Genomic DNA, 15,540 nt, shown 5'->3' with positions numbered 1-15,540 from the left:
ACAGCTCTTTAACCTGGGGTTACCTGTCTCTCTGCATCTGTAAACACTTAATTACCTGCAAATGCTCGCATTCAAAGTATCATCTTGCATCTTTGACTTTGTCTATATATATGTTTCTGGAACATACCTCCTCATTCACCTGAGGAAGGGCACAGTACGAAGTCTTACAACACCAGGTTAAAGTCCAACAGGTTTGTTTCGATATCACTAGCTTTTAGGAGCGCTGCTCCTTCCTCCTGGAATTTGTCTATATATGTGTTTCTGGAACAGACCTCTTCATTCACCTGAGGAAGGAGCAGCGCTCCGAAAGCTAGTGACATCGAAACAAACCTGTTGGACTTTAACCTGGTGTTATAAGACTTCGTACTGTGCTCACCCCAGTCCAACGCCGGCATCTCCACACCTGAGGAAGGAGCAGTGCTCCGAAAGCTAGTGATTTGAAACAAACCTGTTGGAATTTAACCTGGTGTTGTCAGACTTCACATTGGACAAAATCAGAGCTGAGAGCAATCTGCTCCTTCCTCTGTTTACACCAAGAGGAGAGAGAGAGAGAGAGAGGGAACATAATTGTTCCTGTTCTCATCCCAGTCCAACACCAGCATCTCCACATCATGTTTAAAATAGTGCCATAGGATCTTTTACATCCATCTGAATTTAGGCCTCAGTTTAGCATTTAATATAAAAGACAGTGGCCGGAATTATCTGGCTGTTTCTTGGCAGCAGGATTCTCTGCTCTGCTGCCCGCGGGTTTCCCGATGGTGGAGGTTGGCTTCAATGTGAATTCCCATTGACAGCGGCAAGAGCAGAGAATGGCCGATAAATATGCAGCTGGGAGGCCGGAGAACCCTGCCCAGTATCTCTGACAGTGCAGCACTCCCTCAGTGCTGGACTGGAGTGTCAGTCTCTGCTGTGAAAGTTAACCCACCATGTGATGAACGGTTACTGTAACACTGTACCCTTGTCATCATGTAAGGTGCTGTCCCCTTTAAGACCGGGCTTGGAACCCTGGGGAACTCCGCCTCCGGCCCCGCCCATCTGGGAGCCGTATATAAGGGGCCGCCTTGTGGGCGGAGTAGCTGTTAGCACACGTCTCGGCACCAGTCTAGTTCTTAGTTTATTAAAGCCTTCTTTACCGTTTATACTCTAAGCGTCGTTATTGAGGGTACCACACACCATCTTGTGACTCAGAGGTGAGAGTGTGACCAAATAATTCAGGGGATACTTTACCCAGAGAGTGGTTAAACTGCCTACTGCAAGGAATATTTGAGGCATCTAGCATAGATGCATTTAAAGGGAAATAAGATAAGCACCGGAGGGAGGAAAGAATAGAATATGTTGATAAAGGAGACATTACAGAGCATGAACACCACATGGACCAGTTGTGTGGGATGGCCTATTTCTGTGCTGATTGGCCAAGCACTTAACTGATCATTGCTGTCTGTGGAATCTTGCTGAATGTAAGATGACTGTTGTTTAGCTCAGTTGGCTGGATGCAAAGATTGTGATTCAGAGTCGAAGCCAACAACACGGTTTCAATTCTAGTACCGGCGCAGGTTATTCATGAAGGCCCCACCTTTTCAACATTGCCCCTCGTCTCAGGTGTGGTGATCCTCAGGTTAAGTCCCCCTCAAAGCGGAAAGTGGCCTATGGTAATCTGGGACTGTGGAGACTTTACTTACCTCAAATTAAGCTATTAGCTCATCATGTCAGATTTTTGTACTGTTTCTAAGAAACTCAGTAAGGCGAACATAAATGCAAACCTTTTTTCAAACACATAAAGGCCTGATATATAGGACAGGCCCAGTTCTAACCTGTTGTGATGCATTTCAGTGTCAATGGCCATAGGCTTTGAGACCCCGGAATGGGGTCCAAGCCCTCACTTGCCGACTATGAGGGCAGCTCAGCTATTCCGCCCCTCCCCCTCCCTCCTAATTGACAGCAGCCAGGCCTGGGGTGGGCTCGCGACCAAACCAGAGGAGCGGCAGCTCTGAAGCCTGGGCAGCCCCAGAAGAGGTGGGCGCTGCTGAAGCAGGCGGCAGATGGGGAGGCCTTGGTGAGGTAAGTTTTAAAATTAGCATCCTGAGGGACCAAGCGTGCAGTTCCTCCCCGATGACATGTTGGGCCGGAGGGGCGGTACTCCTGCCCCTCTTTTGAGCCACGGTGACTCCAGCCTCTCGCAACGCGCTGCCAACTTTGGAATGTTTCTTCTTCAAACGGGGCTGTTAATTATGTTAAAAGATTGTCACCTCCGTTCAGTGGGCAGCTGCGAGGAAACCTTTGTGGCGGCGGTACCACAGGGGCCTCCCCCGCTCCCAATATGGCGCCTGCCTCCCAGCGCCCAGAAACAAAACTGGCCCAATGAGTGTGAGGTTACAGAGACAAACTACAATCTTGATATCTAGATTTTGTCGCATAATAGGAACATAAATTGCTGTACCGTTAGACTGAGGTTGTCAAATGTCTCTCCTGCTTTCTCAATGATTAAGCTCAACGGAAAAATGGGACAATAGAGGTTGGTCTCTTCATCGAAAGTGCAGCTTCTCAAATAATTGGGGTCTCTATTTTTCAGAATGTTTCCTCTAGGAACAAGAGGTCAGAAATGGTAAAGAATAAATAGTAACAAAATCAGAATTAGTTAAAGTCAACAATCCTGATGGTAAGTTAAAAATAATTAAAGTCTTAAATCAAAATAGAGCATGCTTTCTTAAAATTAGTACCATCTAAATAAGATATGCAAAATATAACCAAACATTTGTCTTTATTTTGATAAAAGTCAGAATTCCTGTGTTTTTTTTTACATGTAGTTAAATTAAAATTTTTAAATGTTTTTAAATTATTGATAAATAAGTTGTTAAACACAATCCAATTTCTTAACTCCAGTTGTACAACAATGGTCCTAGTGATTCAATTTTCCCGTTGTCAGCATAGCCCTGTCAGCGGGGTTCGTGGCTGAATGGGGTGGTTACAATGGGAAATCCCATTGACAATGGGTGGGAAGATAGAATCACACCACCAGCGAAGGGCGCGCGACCGAGAAACATGCGCCTGGCAGACCAGAGAATCCTGTCCAATGTCCCCTCTATTTATAGCATAGGACATTAAACATATAAGCCATTGAAAACTCCAATGTCAACCTGCTCATACAGGAGGTGATTTCATTTCAAAACTTTCCACCTTTATTTCCAAATCCTGAAGGAATAACGACCGAGGGAGGGACACACTGCATTATCATGATCAGGGAGATACATCTTCCTGTATCCCTTATACCAGGGTTTCCCAACATTTCCAGCAGTGGAACCTTTTAGATTTCCCAAAAGTACCGATCGAATCCCTAAGAAACCATTCTTGTTGCATTGCAGAGTCAAATCGCAAAAAACTTATTGTTTTTGTGCAATAGGTTCAAACATACAAAAACCTATTTATTGATGTATTTTCTATTTCTTATATATATACATTTATTATAATTTAAAAGTTCTCTGAGTCAACAAATACTTAAGTCTTACCTTGTTATTTTTAATGGGAGAACTGGTGTTGCTGGAGAGCTGGATTCTCATATCAGACTCACTCACTCTCTCTCTCACACACTCCCACCTCTCCCTCTCAACACACACACACCCACCACTCGTACACACTCACACTCCCATCATGTACTCTTTCTTTCACTGACCCATTCTCCTATGTCTCGGACTCGCACACACTCCCACCTCTCTATCACTCACGCATCCACAATCACGCCTTTCTCGCTCACACGCCCACACTCACGCCTCTCTCTTGCCCACACGCCCATACTCACGCCTCTCTTTCGCTCACATATTCACACCTCTCTCTTTCACTTACCCACATTCCTACCCCTCTCTCTGACTCACACACTCTCACGTCTCCCTCACGCACCTACACTCCCACCGCTCACCCACACTCGAGCCTCTCTCTCGCTCACACTCCCGCCTCTCCCTCTCGCTCACACTCCCGCCTCTCCCTCTCACTCACACTCCCGCCTCTCCCTCTCGCTCACACTCCCACCTCTCCCTCTCACACTCCCGCCACTCGCTCACACTCCCGCCTCTCCCTCTCACTCACACTCCCGCCTCTCCCTCTCGCTCACACTCCCACCTCTCCCTCTCACACTCCCGCCACTCGCTCACACTCCTGCCTCTCCCTCTCGCTCACACTCCTGCCTCTCCCTCTCACCCACTCTCCCGCCTCCCTCTCTCACCCTCACTCCCGCCTCCCTCTCTCACCCACACTCCCGCCTCCCTCTCTCACCCACACTCCCGCCTCCCTCTCTCACCCACTCTCCCGCCTCCCCCTCTCACCCACACTCCCGCCTCCCTCTCTCACCCACACTCCCGCCTCCCTCTCTCACCCACACTCCCGCCTCCCTCTCTCACTCACACTCCCGCCTCCATCTCTCACCCACTCTCCCGCCTCCCTCTCTCACCCACACTCCCGCCTCCCTCTCTCACCCACACTCCCGCCTCCCCCTCTCACCCACACTCCCGCCTCCCTCTCTCACCCACACTCCCGCCTCCCTCTCTCACCCACTCTCCCGCCTCCCTCTCTCACCCACACTCCCGCCTCCCTCTCTCACCCACTCTCCCACCTCCCTCTCTCACCCACACTCCCGCCTCCCCCTCTCTCACCCACACTCCCGCCTCTCCCTCTCTCACCCACACTCCCGCCTCCCCCTCTCACCCACACTCCCGCCTCCCCCTCTCACCCACACTCCCGCCTCCCTCTCTCACCCACACTCCCGCCTCCCTCTCTCACCCACACTCCCGCCTCCCTCTCTCACCCACACTCAGCCTCCCTCTCTCACCCACACTCCCGCCTCTCCCTCTCTCACCCACACTCCCGCCTCCCCCTCTCACCCACACTCCCGCCTCCCTCTCTCACCCACACTCCCGCCTCCCCCTCTCACCCACACTCCCGCCTCCCCCTCTCACCCACACTCCCGCCTCCCTCTCTCACCCACACTCCCGCCTCCCTCTCTCACCCACACTCCCGCCTCCCTCTCTCACCCACACTCAGCCTCCCTCTCTCACCCACACTCCCGCCTCCCTCTCTCACCCACACTCCCGCCTCCCTCTCTCACCCACACTCCCGCCTCCCTCTCTCACCCACACTCCCACCTCTCCCTCTCACACTCCCGCCACTCGCTCACACTCCTGCCTCTCCCTCTCACTCACACTCCCGCCACTCGCTCACACTCCTGCCTCTCCCTCTCGCTCACACTCCTGCCTCTCCCTCTCACCCACTCTCCCGCCTCCCCCTCTCACCCACACTCCCGCCTCCCTCTCTCACCCACTCTCCCGCCTCCCTCTCTCACCCACACTCCCGCCTCCCTCTCTCACCCACTCTCCCGCCTCCCTCTCTCACCCACTCTCCCGCCTCCCCCTCTCACCCACTCTCCCGCCTCCCCCTCTCACCCACACTCCCGCCTCCCTCTCTCACCCTCACTCCCGCCTCCCTCTCTCACCCTCACTCCCGCCTCCCCCTCTCACCCACATTCCCGCCTCCCTCTCTCACCCACTCTCCCGCCTCCCTCTCTCACCCACACTCCCGCCTCCCCCTCTCACCCACACTCCCGCCTCCCTATCTCACCCACATTCCCGCCTCCCTCTCTCACCCACACTCCCGCCTCCCTCTCTCACCCACACTCCCACCTCCCTCTCTCACCCACATTCCCGCCTCCCTCTCTCACCCACACTCCCGCCTCCCTCTCTCACCCACACTCCCGCCTCCCTCTCTCACCCACACTCCCGCCTCCCTCTCTCACCCACACTCCCGCCTCCCTCTCTCACCCACACTCCCGCCTCCCCCTCTCTCACCCACATTCCCGCCTCCCTCTCTCACCCACATTCCCGCCTCCCCCTCCCCCATTCCTTGGCCCCCATTTCCATTCCTCAGCCCCAACATCTGAATCAGTCTCCCTGCTACCCCATGGCTACCTCACTCCCCTGCCCACTCTTACCCTGACTTTGCCTCTATTTCCAGCTTGTCCAAACAGGCCAGCTTCTCAGTGTACTGGCTGCTGATAGGTTGACGAACGCGTCTATCAGTAGGCAACTCAGTGTGAAAACCGCTTTCGATGAGACAATGTGGAAAGACAGCTTTATTTCAAATTTAAAATGGTCAGACCTATCACTGAGCCTCTGGCTGAGTCCCACAGAGCCTCAGCATTCCATAGAACCCAGTTTAGGAAAGGCTGCCTAATATTGCCAATCATTTAGCTTCTCTTCTTGGCCCCCATCCTAAAGCCCCCATCCTAAATTAATGTTTAAATGGCACTGTGTCCTAAAGAGACCGTCCTTTTCAAATTCACCTTCATTAACTTCACTTCTTAAAAAAACAAACTTTGACACCTTTGTCTTTAAACAGATTATCACCCTGTCTCCAATCACCCCTTCCTCTTAAATCCTTAAACATGATGCCACCTCCAAATGCATGCCTATCTTACCAGCAACCCAATTTGAATCTTCTCCAAACAGGCATCCCCCTGCCACAGCAGCCCTTGACTGAAGTGTGCATGTAAATACAGAGAGAATGGCAAGGACAAATGCAGATGAGACGCAATGGACAATAAGGAAATTATAATCTTGTGAAATTGATACTTCATATCTCTTTCCACACTGGAAGAAGAGGACAAAATAACAATGGACCAAGGTAACAAAAATAAGACAAGTGAGGAAATGTAATGGTTTAATATAAGTAATAAATAGCAATGGAGAAAAAAGTGGGACTTGAGATGGACAAATCTCCAGAATGATGGTTTCCACCACAGAGTATTAAAACCAATAGCTTAAAAAATTATAGATGAGACAGACACAAATTTCTAAAGCTCTCTTGATCTAGGAACCAGGGGCGTCATTCTCCGACCCCCCGCCAGGTCGGAGAATGGCCGTTGGCCGCCGTGAATCCCGCCCCCGCCCCCACCGAAGTCTCCGGTACCGGAGATTGGGCGGGGGCGGGAATCGGGCCGCGCCGATTGGCGGGACCCCCCGCTCAATTCTCCGGCAGTCCCGCCCAGAAATTGCCTGTCCCGCCGGCGTAAATCAAAGCTGGTATTTACCGGCGGGACCAGGCGGCGTGGGTGGGCTCCGGGGTCCTGGGGGGGGGGGAGCGCGGGGCGATCAGACCCCGGGGGGTGCCCCCACGGTGGCCTGGCCCGCGATCGGGGCCCACCGATCCGCGGGCGGGCCTGTGCCGTGGGGGCACTCTTTCCCTTCCGCCTCCGCCACGGCCTCCACCATGGCGGAGGCGGAAGAGACTCTCCCCACTGCGCATGCGCGGGAAACTGTCGGTGGCCGCTGACGCTCCCGCGCATGCGCCGCATTTCCGCGCCAGCTGGCGGGGCGGAAATCCCTCCGGCGTCGGCCTAGCCCCTCAATGTTGGGGCTCTGCCCCCAAAGATGCGGAGCATTCCGCACCTTTGGGCCGGCGCGATACCCGTCTGATTGGCGCCGTTTTTGGCGCCAGTCGGCGGACATCGCGCCGTTGGGGGAGAATTTTGCCTCGTATCTTTGAAAGAGCGTGATGTGCCAGGAGTTTCAAAAGAGCGAGAGGAGCTGGGTGTTTTAGAAGAGCATTAGAGGTGCCAGGAGTTTCAAAAGAGCGAGAGGTGCCAGGAGTTCCAAAAGAGCGAGAGAAATCGGGAGTTTCCAAAGAGTGAGAGAGGAGAAGGATAAATACAAATGCCGGTTCGGAAAGAGGCATGGAGCAACCAGAGCAGCTGATGGATGAGTAAGTCCAGGTGAGTATTTTCAATCATTAATCTGATTCTTTGCTTAGGGACTAAACAAATAAAGGGAGTATAGAATAGTACCATACAATTATTTAAAAAATGTTAAGTATGAAACAAGATTTTTAGCTAATATAAATAAGGACCCTAGATAATGTAATTTTTTTTCCAGAGATTAACTAGCTTAATCAAGAGGGACATCATGGTAGGCGACCTCAGACCCGCGATATGCTCCACCTGCACAACGTGGGAAATAATGGATGCTTCCAGTGTCGCTGGTGACCATGCGTGCAGAAAATGTTTACAAATGCAGCACGGTAGCATAGTTGGCACAGTGCTCTTCTAAAACACCCAGCTCCTCTCTCTCTTTTGAATGGTTAGCTTCACAGCACCAGGGTCCTAGGTTCAATTCCCGGCTTGGGTCACTGTCTGTGCAGAGTCTGCATATTCTCCCCATGTCTGCGTGGGTTTCCTCAGGGGGTTCCGGTTTCCTCCCACAGTCCAAAGATGTGCAGCTTAGGTGGATTGGTTATGCTAAATTTCCCTCGGTATCCAAAAAGGTTGGGTGGGGTTACTGGGTTACGGAGATAGCTGGAAGTGTGGGCTTAAGTGGGGTGCTCTTTTCAAGGGCCAGAGCAGACCCAATGGACCCAACGGCCTCCTTCTGCACTGCAAATTCTATGATTCTAGATAACGAATTTCAGAGTTGGAGCTGCGGGAGGACTCTCTGTGGAGCATCCATGATGGTGAGGAAGTCGTGGATAGCACGTTTAGTGAGGTGGTCACACCTTAGCAGACGACAATTGCATAGGCAGAAAGGGATTGGGTAAACCATCAGGAACAGTAGAACAGTAAAAGGCTCAGGAAGGTCATGCAGGAATCCCCCGTCACAGGGGGCTCCTGCATGACCTTCCTGAGCCTTTTACTGTTCTACTGTCTCAAACAGATGCACTGCTTTGGATACTGGTGGAGGTGGAGGGGGTGGGGTGGGGGGTGCTCCCATTGGAAAGAAGCAGCAGTCAAATTCACAACACCGTGGGTGGATCTGCTGCTCAGACGGGTGGGAGAAAACGAGTGCTATAGTGATAAGAGATTCAGTAGTTAGCAACTCAGATAGACGCTTCTGTGGCTGCAAATGTGAATTGAGGATGGTATGTTGCCTCCCTGGCGCCAGGGTCTGGGATGTCACGGAGTGGTTGCAGGACATTCTGGGGGGGGGAGGGTGAACAGCCAGTGGTTGTAGTACACATTTGTCCAATGACACAGGTAAACTAAGGGATGAGGACCTGCAAGCCGAATACAGGAAGTTGGGAGATAAACTAAAATGCAGGACCTCAAATGTAATCATCTCAGGGTTACTCCCTGTTCCACGAGCTAGAGAGCAGGAATAAGAAGATAGATCAGATGAATGCGTGGCTGGGGAAATTCAGATTCTTGAGGCACTGGGATCGGTTCTGGAGAGGTGGGACCTGTACAAACCGGACAGATTGCACCCATGCAGAGCTGGGACCAATGTCCTTCTGGGGGCTTTTGCTGTCTGTTGGGGGAGTATTTAAACTACTGTAGCGGGGAGATGGGATTCCAGGAGTAGAATCAGATAGGTCAAATTCGGATCAGGAAAATGGAGGTAGAGCATTAGCTAGTGATGTAGAAGATATAGTGATAGGAGAAGTAAGGGTCAAAAAGTGTCCAGCAAGGGAAAATGATGGGGTTGAACTGTTTATACTCCAATACAAGGAGTATTACAAACAAGGTTGGTGAGTTAAGGGCACAAGGAGGCGCATGTCAGCAGGATGTCACAGCTATAACGGAAATCTGACTAAAGGAGGAGCAAAATTGGCAGCTCAATATCCCTGGATCAGAGGCGGGATATTTCAATTGGGCCTGTCCAGCAACCGGAAATTACCGCCCGAGGTAAATTGACCCATACATAGTCTCCGTTCCGTCCATGGCGATCTTGCGGCGGGAGTGGCTGAAAAATTCAGCCCAGAGTTTTCAGGCGGGATAGAGTGGGAGATAGAAAAAAGCAGGGTGAGTGGCAATGATGGTTAAAGAAGCAATTCCAGTTGTGAGAAGGGTTGATATACTAAACGGGTCAACAAACAAGGCATTATGGGTTGAGCTTAAAACTAAAAAAGGAGCAGTGACACTACTGGGAGTTGGCTACAGACACCCCAAAAAGCCAAAGGGAAACAAGAATTCTGGGAAATAGTCCAGAACCGGACTTGGCTCCCCACTCTGTACTGGATCCTCGACTTTCTGACCCACAGACCACAATCAGTAAGAATGAACAACAACACCTCCTTCACAATAGTCCTCAATAGCGGGGCCCCACAACGCTGCGTACTTAGCCCCCTACTCTACTCCCTGTACACACACGACTGGCAAAATTTGGTTCCAACTCCGTCTACAAGTTTGCTTACTGTACACACCCCTGTCAGCATCAACGGGGCCGAGGTGGAGATGGTTATCAGTTTCAAATTCCTTGGGGTGCACATCTCCAAAAATCTGTTCTGGTCCACCCACGTCGATGCTACCACCAATAAAGCACAACAGCGCCTATACTTCCTCAGGAAACTAAGGAAATTCGGCATGTCCACATTAACTCTTACCAACTTTTACAGATGCACGATAGAAAGCATCCTATCGGACTGCATCACAGCCTGGTATGGCAACTGCTCGGCCCAGGACCGCAAAGAAACTTCAGAGAGTCGTGAACACAGCCCAGTCCATCACACGAACCTGCCTCCCATCCATTGACTCCATCTACACCTCCTGCTGCCTGGGGAAATGACCCTCTTATGGACTGACCGCATTAACACTACAGCCCTGTATGTTTCATCCAATGCCGGTGCTTATGTAGTTACATTATGTACCTTGTGTTGCCCTATTATGTATTTTCCTTTATTCCCTTTTCTTCCCATATATTAATGACCTGTTGAGCTGCTCGCAGAAAAATACTTTTCACTGTACCTCGGTACACGTGACACAAGCACAGAGTCGAGTGATTTCTCACCTGGCAAACCCAACCTTTAAAAATGGCACCCAGCAGATGAGACTTTTAGTCAGAGGAGGTGGGCTGAAACAGGAATTTCAGAGTGAATCCGCAGGCCGCTAAGCATGGAGGCGGGCTGGGCGCAAGACTCTGTGCTCTGGCACTTGTTTAAATAATTATAAAACAAAAAACACCCCTCCAGACCTCATCCCTCACCTTTCCCCACCCCTTTTTTTGCTAATTTTGTTACCCTCCACTTTACCTCATCATCTCTTACACCCATGCCAACTTAGTATCCTTGGAAAGTTCCTTGACAGCTTTGCCACTTCCTGAACAGGTTTGACAGCTGGACATTTCCTGGACATCTCCCGGGCAGCTTGACAGTTCCAATGTATTTGTCGGCAAAAAGTGCATAATCGTGTTCACTTTTCACAATCCCAAAGGGTGCCTTATCTCTCCCAGAGGTGTCCAGAACCCTATCCAAAGGGGTATCTTACCTCTCCAAAGCAGCACCTTGGCGATCCATGAGAATCCACCAAGTTCAGACATGCTCTTGCCTGTTCTAATCTGTACATTCCGAATTCTACAACCCGGTCTTAAAAATCCTACTTCAGTGGAGGTAGCAGGTGATTAAATGGCCAGCTGCCACCATCATTCGTATATGCGTGAAGCCCAGCATGACTCCAGTCCCGCCCTGTGAAACTGGGAAATGCCAGGTTCAGGGGCAGGATTTAGACATTTTGGCCATTTCCAGGATTTTCTGAGATGGCAGAATCGAGGCCACACTCTGCATTTCTGTGACTTTGGCCTCTAGAGCATTTTGGTTTGTATTCTTTTTCTATGAAATAATCCGTTATGTTTTTCTACATCAAATGGAATACATAAAAGCAGGTTGTTGCACTGGTGTGTGGTGCTGAGATGGGTCTTTCAAAATGAAGGATGTCACACCTCTTGCCACATAATAGTTTGTGTCACGTTGCCACGCCTTTTCAATGGTACTTTGCAAATTTCTTAAACCTATCTTTCCCCCATAAAACACAACAATACTTTCTGCAAGCTATATTACTTTTACTTAAGGGCAGCACGGTAGCACAAGTGGATAGCACTGTGGCTTCACAGCGCCAGGGTCCCAGGTTCGATTCCCCGCTGGGTCACTGTCTGTGCAGAGTCTGCACGTTCTCCCCGTGTCTGCGTGGGTTTCCTCCGGGTGCTCCGGTTTCCTCCCACCGTCCAAAGACATGCAAGTTAGGTGGATTAGCCATGATAAATTACCCTTAGTGACCAAAAAGGGTAGGAGGGGTTATTGGGTTACGGGGATAGGGTGGAAGTGAGGGCTTAAATGGGTCGGTGCAGATTCGATGGGCTGAATGGCTTCCTTCTGCACTGTATGTTCTATGTTCTTTTATTTTTTCCTCTAACTGAAAAGATGAACATCCAAAACAAAGGTTTAAGCAAAAGGGAAAGAAAATCAAATAAATTATGGGGGTGGGATTCTCCATCCCAGCAGGCCCGTTTTCCAGTGTGGCGCACGCCCGCCGGCAGCGGGATTCCACCGTTCCAGCAGCCGGCCAATAAAGTTTCCCATGGTGGCCATCCCACTCCGTGGTGATACCTGTAGGTATGGGTGTGCTGATGGCAAAGCGGTGGATCCCACCAACGGAGAATCCCGCAGCATATTCCTCCATAACATTAATATGGGAACACGGGCCTGAGATTGACAAGGTATGAGTGGTAACTTGAGAATTTGGTGCAAGTGGGAATTCAATGCAGAAAGGGAAGGATTTGCTGCTTTTTGTATATTTTTTGCAGCCTCCAGAGCAGGTGAATGTTCAAAGCTTTACTGATGTGAGTAGGTATGTGATAGTTTGGTGAGTTTTAAGATTTAAAAAAACAATTTAAGTGCCCAGTTCTTTTTCTTTCCAATTTAAGGGCAATTTAGTGTGGCCAATTCACCTACCCTGCACATCTTTGATTTGTGGGGGTGAGACCCACGCAGACATGGGTACAATGTGCTAACTCTACATGGACAGTGAACTAGGTCTGGGATCGAATGTGGGTTGTCAGCGCTGTGAGGCAGCAGTGCTAACCACTGCGCCACCATGACTTCCCTGAGTTTTAAGATTTTATCCCACTAGCAGGCACTAGTTTAAGCCAGTACTGGCAAGATAGAAATATTGCATTAAATTCATGACTTTAATGAGTTAAACCACATAGTAAAGCTACAGGCTTCAGAGGAGTAGTTTTCCTAAATTTGAAATCTTTTCAATTAAATTAAGCATAATAAAGATGGCCGGGCAGGTAGTGTTGCAGCTGGAACATATGCGATCTGGTGGACAAATATCTGATCCACGGTAACCATACCTTCAGTAAGCATCTGCAATTTGAAGAACCTTGGCTGGGCTTCTGCGAACCTCCGTGCAGCAATTGCGCTCGGCGCGGAGGCGGAGAATGGGGCGTCGGACCCGCGACCGGAGAATCGGCACCAATCGCGCATGCGGTCGACGCGGCGCCGGTCGGGGGCTGTTGAAAGAGGCCACCGCGGAGATTCTCTGTGGACGACCGGCTGAGTTCCCGCCGGCGTGGTTCACGTATGGTTACACCCGGCGGGAGCTCGGAGATGCGGCTGCGGTGGCCGTCCTGGTGGAGGGAAGGGGGGTCCATCACCGGGGAGGGCCTCCACGACGGCCAGGCCTGCGATCGGGGGTCACCGATCGGCGGGCCCGCGCGATCTGTGGGGGGGGGGGGGGCCTCAGCCCGCTGTGTGGGTCCACCATATCGCGCGGGGCCGGTGCTGTAGTCAGCCGCCGTGCGCATGCGCGGATCCGCGGCTGGCAGTGCAGGGCCCCGTATCGGCAGCCGGAGATGCGAGGAGCATACGTTCAGCATAACCTCCTTGCTCTTGTACTCTATGTCCCTATTAATAAAGCCCAGGAAACTGTATGCTTTATTAACTGCTTTCTCCACCTGACCTGTGATCCTCAATAGTTTATTCACAAGTAAACCCGCTACTCTGCTCCTACATCCTCTTCAAGAATTTTACCCCTTATTTTATATTGCCTCTCTTATGCTCTTCCTACCAAATTGTATCATCTCACACTTAACTGTCCACTCCACCAACTTGTTTATGTCCTTTTGAAATTCTACACTGTCCTCTTTACGGTTTACAGTAAATCCAAATTTTGTATCATCCCGCAAAGTTTGAAACTGTCCCCTGCACACCAAGATCTAGATCAGTTGGGTGGCACGGTGGCACAGTGGTTAGAACTGCAGCCTCACAGCGGCGGGACCTGGGTTCAATTCCGGCCTTGGGTGACTGTCTGTGTGGAGTTTGCACTTTCTCCCCGTGTCTATTGTGGGTTTCCTCCGGGTGCTCCGGTTTCCTCCCACAGTCCAAAGATTTGCAATTTGGTGGATTGGCCACGGGATGTGCAAGTTAGGTGGGGTTACGGAGATAGGGCGGGAGAGTGCTTTTTCAGTGCAGACTCGATGCGTCAAATGGCCTCCTTCTGCACTGTAAGAATCATGTTAAAATAATCCGGAAATCAAGAGTCCCAATATCCATCCCGGGAGAACAACACTACAAACTTTACTTCCGCACAAAAAATATCCATCGGCTATTACCCTCTGCTTCGTATTATTCAGACAATGTTGTATTGACATTGTTACTGTCTCTTTTATTCCATGAGCTATAACGTTTCTCACAAATCTATTGTGTGGCACTGTATTAAATGCTCTCTGAAAGTCCACAAGTAGACCACATCAACAGCATTACCTTCATCGATCCTTTCTGTTACCTCAAAAACATGGGGCGGGATTCTCCACTCCCGCGCTGAAGTGTCCGCGCCATCGTGAACGCCGTCGAGGTTCACGATGGCGTGAAACGGCACCGATCCCGACCGATTCAGGCCCTGACAATGGGCCAGGATCGGGGCCGCGTCATCTACACGCACCAGGCCTTGTTGCCTGCGTAAAGGCGGCCCGGCATAGATGACGCGGCCGACACCGCATAACGGGCATCATCCGCACATGCGTGGTTCCCGTCCTCTCTGAGTCCACCCCGCAAGAAGATGTCTGATGGATCTTGCGGGGCCGCGGAAGGAAGGAGGTCCTCCGTCAGAGAGGACGGCCCGACGATCGGTGGGCACCGATCATGGGCCACCCCAGATTTGAGGTACCCCCCGGTGCAGGATCCCCCCTCGCCCCCCCCGCAGGCCGCCCCACCAGCGTTCACGCACCGCTCACAACGGCTCACGACGGGGAACCCGCCGTTTTGGCCTGGCCGCTCGGCCCATCTGGGCCTGAGAATAGCGGGGGTGCCGGAGAATCGCCATTTTGGGTGTCTTCGGCGATTCTCTGGCCTGCGGCCTGCGGAACTCGCCGGGGCCGTTTCCACCGCTTGGGAGAATCGCGGGATGGTGTCGGACCGGCGTCCCGGGAAATTTTGGCGGCCCTGGCAATTCTCCCAACCGGCGCGGGAGTGGAGAATCCGCCCATGATTTCCCCATTAGAAATCCATGCCTAATCAACCCACATTTGTCCATGTGATTAATCCCATCTCGAATAAGGTCAGAGTAAAAAGACGGTTTTTAAAACTCTCTATCTGAATGCATACAGCATCTGTAACAAGATGGAGGAGTTGATAGCATGAATTGAAATAAAGGAGTATGATTTGATGGCTATTGTAGAGAAATGGTTGAAAAGTGGGGACTGAATATTCAAGGCTACTCAACATATCAGATGGACAGCAAGAAAGGAATAGGAGGTGAGATTAATGTTAATGTTAATTAAAGGATGGGATAAGTACAAT

At 51.0% G+C, this 15,540-nt stretch overlaps 1 protein-coding gene across 2 annotated transcripts in view; it reads right to left on the bottom strand.

Annotated features, from left to right (window-relative positions):
* p2rx2 (purinergic receptor P2X, ligand-gated ion channel, 2) overlaps positions 1 to 15,540 on the bottom strand; it is a 167,924-nt gene that overhangs the window by 80,536 nt on the left and 71,848 nt on the right. For both annotated transcript variants that reach the window (XM_072487117.1, XM_072487197.1), the window contains exon 7: positions 2,438 to 2,579. In XM_072487117.1, the coding sequence (XP_072343218.1) occupies positions 2,438 to 2,579 (142 nt within the window). The remainder of the gene's footprint in view (positions 1 to 2,437; positions 2,580 to 15,540) is intronic.

Source organism: Scyliorhinus torazame, chromosome 1 (assembly GCF_047496885.1).
Source record: "Scyliorhinus torazame isolate Kashiwa2021f chromosome 1, sScyTor2.1, whole genome shotgun sequence".
Taxonomy (NCBI): domain Eukaryota; kingdom Metazoa; phylum Chordata; class Chondrichthyes; order Carcharhiniformes; family Scyliorhinidae; genus Scyliorhinus; species Scyliorhinus torazame.
The sequence above is the reverse complement of the archived record's forward strand: the minus strand, read 5'-3'. Positions and strand labels throughout refer to the sequence as shown.